Source organism: Alligator sinensis, unplaced genomic scaffold (genome assembly GCF_000455745.1).
Source record: "Alligator sinensis unplaced genomic scaffold, ASM45574v1 scaffold883_1, whole genome shotgun sequence".
Lineage (NCBI taxonomy): Eukaryota > Metazoa > Chordata > Crocodylia > Alligatoridae > Alligator > Alligator sinensis.
This window is the reverse complement of record NW_005842009.1, coordinates 2,442,858-2,451,852: the sequence shown is the minus strand read 5'-3', so window position 1 is coordinate 2,451,852 and position 8,995 is coordinate 2,442,858. Positions and strand designations below refer to the sequence as shown.

At 48.9% G+C, this 8,995-nt stretch overlaps 1 protein-coding gene across 3 annotated transcripts in view; it reads right to left on the bottom strand.

Moving 5' to 3' along the window:
• Positions 1-2,323: 2,323 nt before the first annotated feature.
• The window catches only part of LOC102369899, a 12,316-nt gene continuing 5,644 nt past the window's right edge, over positions 2,324-8,995 (bottom strand). Inside the window, exons 3-4 of one of the 3 annotated variants that reach the window (XR_323622.2) lie at positions 4,663-4,780; positions 2,324-4,110 (exon numbers count right to left, since the gene is read on the bottom strand). Coding sequence is in view for 1 of the 3 variants with exons in the window: in XM_025201925.1 (XP_025057710.1) it covers positions 3,779-4,110; positions 4,663-4,763 (433 nt within the window). In the remaining 2 variants the exon portion in view is untranslated. The remainder of the gene's footprint in view (positions 4,111-4,662; positions 4,781-8,995) is intronic. The other 2 variants (XM_025201925.1, XR_003093624.1) reach the window with 2 other exon arrangements.

Here is an 8,995-nt window from a genome sequence, read left to right as displayed (position 1 = left end):
TGCCCGCCGCCGCCGCCGTCCCCGCCCCGCGCTCCCGGCCGCGGGCAGGGGAAGGGACCCCGGTCACGCGCCGAGTCGCATCGCCAGCTATTCCGTGCACGCAATCCCGGTTTCACGAGCAGAAAGTCTCTCTCTCCGGCTTCGTACCCCCGCCTCCCTCTCGGGGGAAACTTGAGCGCGGGGGGGAGCATTTGCAGGCAGAAGCGGGGAGGGCCCCGCCGGGCCGCCGCCGCCGACAGACGCGGTGCTCCCAGCACATTGTAACGCGGTAAGGTACATGGGGGGGCGGGGTGGCTCGTGGCCAGCTGGAGCTGCTGGAAGCACTTCCCCGCCTCGGCTGTCCCCGTGGTCCTGGGGAAAGGGAGAGACAGGGCCAGATGCCACCGCCCTGCATCGTTTTATGGGATTTTGATGCGCGACCGGGAGTTTCAGAGCGAGGTGCGGTCAGGAGAAAGTAGCAGTTGATTTTCTTTATTATTTCTTTTTAGTGTGCCTCGGCATTTTCCTTCTGGTCGAAGAGGTTGGCACCGACTGCGGCCATCAGGGACTCCAGGAGGAGGGCGGGAGCCGCGCGAGGAGGCGGCCTGGTGCTTCGGCTGATGCCGATGCCTTGTCCAGCTCCGCCACGGGCTCGCTGTCCGGCGTGGGGCAAGTCGCTTCGTATCTCCCTAGCTGTAAAATGGGGAGAAGGATTCTTCCTCCTGGCTGTGGCTTGAAGTGAGATCCATTACCTACTTGAGCAAACTCCGCAGAGTGAGGGGGGCCTGCAGGCAAAGATCTCCTGCCTTGAAAGCACATGCCCCACTTACTGTCGCTGAGGAAATCTCTGCACTAGCTGCCAGTAGCACATGGCCTTGGACACACGTTTTGGCCGGTGTGCCACAAGTTAAGGCCTGCTCCCCATCCTTTCTCAGGTGCCATCCTCAGAGGCATAACTGAATGTGAGGGAGGCTCAAGCCTCTGGCTTCATGGAGCTAGGTTAACCTTTCCTTGGCCCTACGACCACTGCAGATTTATATGGAGGGGAACAAAAGCCCTGAATTCAATGATGGCTACAGAGCCAGGGAAGGGTTAACCTGGCCCTTGGCACTGACACCTCCTGCCCTCGCTCTGCTCCACTTGGCTGGAGGCTCAAAGCCCCCTGCCCCCATTCCAGCATCTCCTTTTACTGTGTGCCTGGGCCTCGTGTGCCACTTGAGGGACATGTGCTGTGCATTGGCCACCTGTGGCCCAAAGTGGATGACTGACTCTTTCCAGGAGCGGGCAGAGTGCATGAACACTTCCTATTTCATTATCAACTCTTTTTATCCCCGTCGCTCATGTACTTATGGTACGTGACTTTATTATTCACAGGCTTCGAGTCAGACTTTTGGAGACCAAATATTTGACATCATCCCTTGAAGAAGTGTTTAAATTGAGTTCTGAAGGTATGTTGTCTACATGCGCATAGGAAAGCTTGTAAAAGCAGTTTGAGCTATGCTGGTAGGTGTCTTTTCCTCTGAAATATGACAACTGATCCAAAACAAGTAAGAAGCGGTGCGATCAAAACAGGCCTCGAATAAAATTACAGACATGAATGTATCGGCAATGCATTTCCATAGCAGCGCGATGAACAATTGACCTCGTCAGAATTGCAGTTGACATGGTGATGCACTGAAACAACTGACCACATTGCTCACACTTGTACAAGCTACGTGTTAATGCACCAAACACATCCAGTGCTAGAGAGGAGGCATGCACTTACTGTGTAGATTCAACTTCATCAGCCTACGCGTTGTTGGTGTCTAGAAGCCTATTTACCAGCTCTTTAACTAGGAAGAACACTCCTTGCCATCTCCTTCCTCTCCTCCTCCCCACCCCTGTTCAGGATGGCACAGGGAGAAATCCTCCCAAGAAATTTCTGTTCAAATCAATCACTGTTGTGACCAAGGGCTGCTGAGTTTGGGGCCCTGTGGAATTACAGGTCTCCCTTGAGAGCCATGGGGTCTGATTCTCTACTCAATCCCAGAGGCCCTCAACCTGGAAGCAAGCACAGGGTTTTTCCTAAGGGGTCTACCATAGGCACAAGATGGAGCACCTGCCAGGTGGCTTGTCCAGTGGGCTTCAAAGGGTCTTGGGGTCTCTTCCCAGCTTTGCCACTGACTTGCTGGCTGGCCTTTTCACACCTCTCCATCTCGCATTACCTCCTTCACTAGGGTATTGCAAGGCTTAATTAAAAAGTAATGTTTGGGAAGCACTTTTGAGGTCCTTGAGTGAGAAGGGCCAAGGATTATTACTCTGAGTTTCAGATTGCTAGCTCCACTCTTGAATCAGAGTGCTGCAGGGCTGACCCCCATGCACCAAAGCAAATAAAGGTTTCCAGGGAAGGATTATTCCGGGCTGTGCTTTTAAAAACATTTAATACCACATTTAAGTCCCCATTCACCGCTGTCTGAGCCTGTCTACATTCAGCATACGCTAGGAAAAAAGAATTCTTCAAAGGTTTGATTTCTATTCAAGCTCGATACAGAGGCTTGCCAGGCCTTCCCTGATGGTGAACAGCACATCCTCTGGCACTGAATGCTCCAGGGGACCTATAGCCTCCAGAGGCTGCTTTGGGAGCTGAAGTCTTCTGCTTCACCACAGCACCAGCCAGAAGAGTGACGCCAGCACTCTGACGGCTACAGTGAACAGCTCACCTAGGACAGCCCACCCATTGCCCCAGTGCTTCCCAAACTTTTCTTCAGCATGACCCCATTTACGATCCCACTTCCTCAGCATGGCCCCTCACTCCCCCACCCACAGCTTTCTGCCCCCCAGCAGCACCCGAGCCCCAGGTGCCACCTGTGGGACGTGGCGGATGCTGCAGCTGGAGTGGAGCCTGGTTCCCTGTCCCCTCTCCATGGTGGTGAGGAGGATGCAGCTTGGGGCTCCCTGCCCTGCTGTCCGCGGGCATGGCCCAGTGGGCAGGACCTGGCCCAGAAGGTAGGGGGCACCGTGCTGCCATGCTGAGATGCACCCCCCTGCTCACCTGGCAGCAGTGTGGGCACAACTCTGCGCCACTGCCATCCCTCACCTTGGCAGCTGTGGTGGTGCAGCACTCCCTCCCGCAATAGGTCCCACGTGCTCGGCTGCAGAGGCAGCTTCTGCCCGGAGCTGGTGTAGCCCGGCTGCAGCCCTGCACCCTGCTGTGGGCACAGAAATCACAGGGGCCATGTTTATCGCAACTCCATCTACTGATGTTGTGACCCCATTTGGGGTCGCGACCCACAGTTTGGGAACCACTGCCTTATCCTGAAGGCTAGGATGGGGTAGAAATCCAGAAGGGCTGCTGGAGGGAGGAGAATCAATGCAGGCAGCAGAACTGATGTAGGATGTGCAGGATTCATTTGGAGGGTTTTTTAAGGGGGAAGGGGAAGAATTTATTGCTAGGTAGGAGATGGGTAAGGTGTGAGGGCAAGAGCTGCTGCCTCAGCAAAAGACCAAAATCACCATAGTCAGTAAGTCTGGGAGAGTGGGCAGCGTTAATTGTCACGCACAGAGGAGTTCAAACACTGGAAAAACAACCTATTTTTGAAAAAAGAAATCCCATGATTTTTGGCACGAATCTCATGATTTCCTCAGGCATGGGGGAGGTCCAACAATGGACTTTGATCTCTCAGTCTCTCTTGTCTTGGAACTCAGACATCCCAATAGGTTGCAAGGAGGTGGGAGGGGAAGAGTGATGTTAGATGGCAATTTAACCTAGCCAGGACCTTAGATCACAAAGAAGGAATGTTGTTGTGGATAGGCTTAGCGCTCAGGGTGGGGATGACTCATGCTGGACAACATACAGCTGTTGGAACGTGATTTGGCACCGGCTTTCAGAGGCAGAACAACCTTCCCTGCTCGCAGGAATTGGGAGCAAAACCTCGGTGAAGCAGCCCCTCCGAGGTGCCAGTGCTGGTCCTGGCAGAGGTCTCTGCTGAACTGCCCCAGATGCTGCTGCACTGACCGTAGCTGCATGTGCTGCTCCACCAAGCCACTTCTGGAGCACTGAGGCAGGTGGTGTCCTGCTGTCTCCTGTCTGATGGGTGTTGGCAGACCCAGACAGAAGCATGGGCGAACCAGGCAGCTGGACAGAAAAGGGGGCTGAAAATGGGAAAAAAAATTACAATTGCATAAAAATGTTTTAACATTGTGCACATATGGGACTGGCAAATGGCAGCATTAGCAATTGAGAACGAACTATTTAAAGACATCAATACCACAGATGTGATAAAAACTTTTGCAACAACAAAAATCATTATCTCTGGCAAAGGAGGGCCCAATATTAAAAGTTCGCCTGGGGCTGCCAGGAGTCTAGATACGGCACTGGGTGTTGGGGTTGTCTGCCTACCTCCTGAGCAGCCCTGACTGGCTACCTGGGGTTGAAGCAGCTAGTCAGAGGGGCCTGCTCCCAGGGAGGCCTAAAATTCTCCAAGAGGGTTGGAGGCAAGAGGATCTCAGCCTGGCTTGCAACCACTCAGGAGCAGGCCTGCAAACCACCTGAACCACGCATGCATCTTTGTCAGACTCTCTATTTGGGCTCATTGGTAAATAAATTGATCCCCAGGAATGTGTCCTTAAGAGCAGATTTCCTGATCTGTAGGCTCTGAGACATCCCACAAATTAAAAAAAAAAATTAAAAAAAGAGGTGCTCACCAGATACGGATATCCTGCAGATCACACTGAGGAACAGCTGGCAAGAAGGGACTGACCAGTAGGACAGGTCAGGGCTGTGTGTGGGAGGGAGGTCAGGGTACCTGTGATGGAGAGCTGGCTGCTCAGAAGGGGGCAAGAGAGGATATGGGTGTGATGGTTGTGGCTGCTGGGAGGAGAGGGGAGGGGAGGGGCGGCAAGTCATGGGGAGCCTGGCTAATGCCTTACACCCCAGTTGTCCTTGATATGGGGGAGCTGGACTCTTGTTAGGACAGGAGCCAAAGAGTGCAGGGAGAGGAGCTACTTGGGACTTTCATTTCTTCCCCTTCATCCAAGTCACTGCAACAGCCTGCAGCAGTGAGTCACTCCACAGTCCCCAACAGATCTGAGAGTGCTTGTATAACCATTAAGGAGACACTGCAGCCTGTTACATAACATAAAGCAGGCAACAATCACCATCCCCACTATGCAGATGGGGAAACCAAGGCACAGAAAAGGGCTGTGACTTGTTCACAGTCATGCAACTACACAATGGCAGAAGCAGAACTAGTCCCAGCAAGTTACTTGTTAAACCGCAGTGACCTTGAGTTACTCTAGCCTGTGGCCACAGGTTCCCCATTTATGAGAGAAGACGGGAGCAGTTTGTGGTCATGAGGGATCCTTGTGGATGAACAGACAGGCAAACCCACTGTTCTGGACTGTTAGAAGTCTGCACAGCACAAGCAGTGTGCAAATCTAGTTCTTGTTTAGGCACCTAACTGGGAACTGAACATCCCTGAGCGTCCAGCCTCCGCAGATCCTGTCCAAATTCCAACTGGGTCATCATATCCTACACGCCTAAATTCCCCTCACAATTTTACTTGCATCCAGGACCCTTTGTTCCTTCGTGTTCTGTACTGCTGCTGCAGAAGTTGTACGACTGCCACATTCTGCCCCAGAGGCAAGACCATTTCAGTAGTAAATAAAGCAATCTCTGTATAAGTAGATTTTTTACTAAATTCTGTTTGCATGAGTTACTCTGCAAGTGCAAAATTACCATCTTTATGTCACTGGAAAGAGTAATTAACTTTAGCTTTTCAACAAGGTCTTAGAAAGGACCTGAACTTGAAGTTTGCAAATATTAATGGTCTCTATATATAGGAAGAAACTTATTATAAATGAATAAGCTTAACCAACCTGTCAACAATTTTAGAAGATGACTTCTGCCGATTTGACTTTATTATTTTTTAAAGTAAAGACAGGATACTCTTCTGGCAATTTAGAAGCCTATTTCTCAAAGCCTTACTTATATTGGACTTGATCCACTGCTGCCTTTCACCTTCTGGTACAATTTACACCGTGGCGAAGTAGTTGTGAAATGCTACCAATCTCATTTATGGATCTGATTATCCACTTCTTGGTAAAGTAATACTTATTCGTGCAAAGAGGCCTATTCATTTCTAAGCATTGTTCAATGCGAAGGTTGCAGATTGGGCTCTCGCAACAAGCAAAAAGACAGGACCTCCGGTTTAAAGGGGCTTCATTGAGTTACGTACAGCTAAATTTTGGCTCTCAGCTAACAAGATTTTGTACACGTTAAAGTCAACAGAAACTATTTTAGATGGTAACATTACCCTCCTGCATTTGCAACACTCACATTGCAGCATCCTGCTAGAGGAAAAGAACCAGAGAGTGAAACTAGCTGCAACGCCAGATTAAATTGACCAGTTAAGTGAACCGCAAAGAGCATCAATGCTAGCAAAAAGAAATGGCTTTGATATTTAAAGTTTTCAGTACTGGCAATGTGGGATGGGGAGCCAAAGGAGGAAATCTGCATTTAAGCAGTTCTTAATTTCACCCCATGTCTCTTTAGATGTATGGTACACTCTGAACTGATTACACATCTGCAGGGAATCAGCAAGTGCCAGAGTTAATTCCCACTGAGCACCTACCCACCTCCTCCAAGGATAGCTCACAATGGGAATTAGTGTCCTACTTGTCCTACAGGGAATTTTTTGCACTGGAATGGATACATCTGGCTCTGTGGATTCTGCCTTACAGGGGCATCACAGTCTCAGAGCTTAATTCACTTGGTCACGAGGAGGATCAGGGTATGGCTCCTAATCTCCTCAGACCCACAAGCAGTATCAGCACTTTCAGTCCCTAGCAGAAAGGACTCGTCACACTGTCCACTGAACTCCATCCTGCTCACTACCAGGCTTTGTAAGGGTTGAGGAGGGAAGTGCTGGACTCCTTTGCATGAGAATATAACTGGAAAATAAGCCAGGGTTTAAATTTAGAGCTCGCTAACTACTCTGTACTAACTCTTCATGCTCACAGGCCGCCTGGCAAAAACTGGGCACTAAAAAGCATCCGCACAGGGTGATACAGCAAAGCATCCAGCCAGCTGTAAATGTACACCATTGTTTACTCTACATTACAGCAATTTCCCTTGGTAGGCAAACTTGGTAAAGGACTCCAGCAGCAATTATCTCTCTCTCATTTAGCTAGAATTTTAGGTTGGCCTGCAGAGGTTCTTGTTGAGAACAGATTAAAAGACAGCACCAGCGAAGGGTCACCCTAAAAAAAACCCTTCATTCAAATCTCCCAGCACATTGTCTCCAGATTTATATATTCAGAGAGTGCCAAGGGACCCCAGGACTCCATTGTATTGGAGCTGCAGCAATATGCACACTCTTTGCTTTAGAGCAGGTGGGAAATTTTGCTCATGAAATAGGTTTCCCCATCAGAAAATGTGATTAGAAAAATGGAAGTGTAACTAGAGTTACCACGGTTTTGAACACAGCGCCAATACCTGTGGCAAATATTTCATATTTCATAGACATTAGGGCTGGAAGGGATCTTAAAGATCATCAAGTCCAGCCCTCTGCCCCAGGGGTAGGAAGTCAGCTGGGGTCAAAGGGTCCCAGCAAGATAAGCATCCAAACGTTTCTTGAATGAGTCTAGAGTAGGTGCCTGCACCACTGCTGGAGGGAGTCTATTCCAGGTCTTGGGGGCTCGGACAATAAAGAAACTTTTCCATATGTCCAGCCTGAAACGGTCTTGTAGGAGTTTATGACCATTGGTCCTTGTTTTTCCTTGGGACGCTCTGGTGAACAGATGGTCTCCCAGATCCTGATGCACACCCCTTCTGTACTTATAAGCAGCTACCAGGTCCCCGCTGAGCCTGCGCTTTTCCAGGCTGAAGAGTCCCATGGCTCTCAGCCTCTCTTCATAAGGCCTATTCTCTTGCCCTCTGATCATACACATGGCTCTCCTCTGGACTCTCTCAAGCTTCTCCACATCCTTCTTGAATTGTGGAGCCCAGAATTGAATGCAGTACTTCAGCTGCGGCCTCACCAAGGCTGAGTACAGCAGGATGACATCCTGAGATTTACTTGAGAAGCATCTATGGATGCAAGCCAGAGTTTTGTTTGCTTTACCAGCTGTGACATTGCATTGGTGGCTCATGTTCATCTTGTGGTCAATCATGACCCCCAAGACTCTTTCAGCCGTGGTGCTAGCAAGTGTAGCACAGCCGAGCCTATAAGCCAGCTGCGGGTTTTTTTCCCCGAGGTGGAGTACCTTGCATTTCTCAATATTGAACATCATTAAGTTTGCGTCCACCCACTTACTAAGTTTATCCAAGTCAGCCTGAATCACTAGCCTAAAGAAATGTGTGTGTTCTTTAGTATACACCTAAAGAATTCAAACTGAATCCTTCTCAGATTGCACTCTTATAGCCGACCTTATTAGTGACAGACAAGATGATATTACTGCCATGGAAAGTAGGACATCTCCAAAGGTCGAAATCTGATATGATGAGATGGTGCAGCTTGTGTCTATGGAGAGAGTCATGTTCAGCCGGCTTAACCACTCTGAAAAGTTTGATGCGATTTGGAATGAGTTCTCAGAATATTTTGGTAACTAAATTATTACTCCTGGCACGCTTCCCTTTTCTTAGTCTATCCCTCCCTCTTCCCTCCTGCATTTTTTTTTCTTTTCCCCTTTATTACTTATTGTTTGTGACAGGCATGAACATTGTTAAGGTTGACGTGTATATTACATATTTCTGATTTTTGTGTTGCTTTAAAAAAAATCAATAAAAATCATAAAAGAAAGAATATACAAGTGTTTTGCAGGAATGAAAATTCTGACTAAATCAATACAGCAAGAAGCTGTCTAAATGTTTTGCCTTGACAACTTTTATGCTATCAGCTTAAAAAAAATGTTGAAGTGGAGCACTTCAATAAGTTGGAAAAGAAATATTTTGAAATATTTCATTCCATACCATTCCAAAATTGACTTCTCACTCCAATTCAGAACAGGGCCACAGCTCAACATCTCAGCCTTTCCC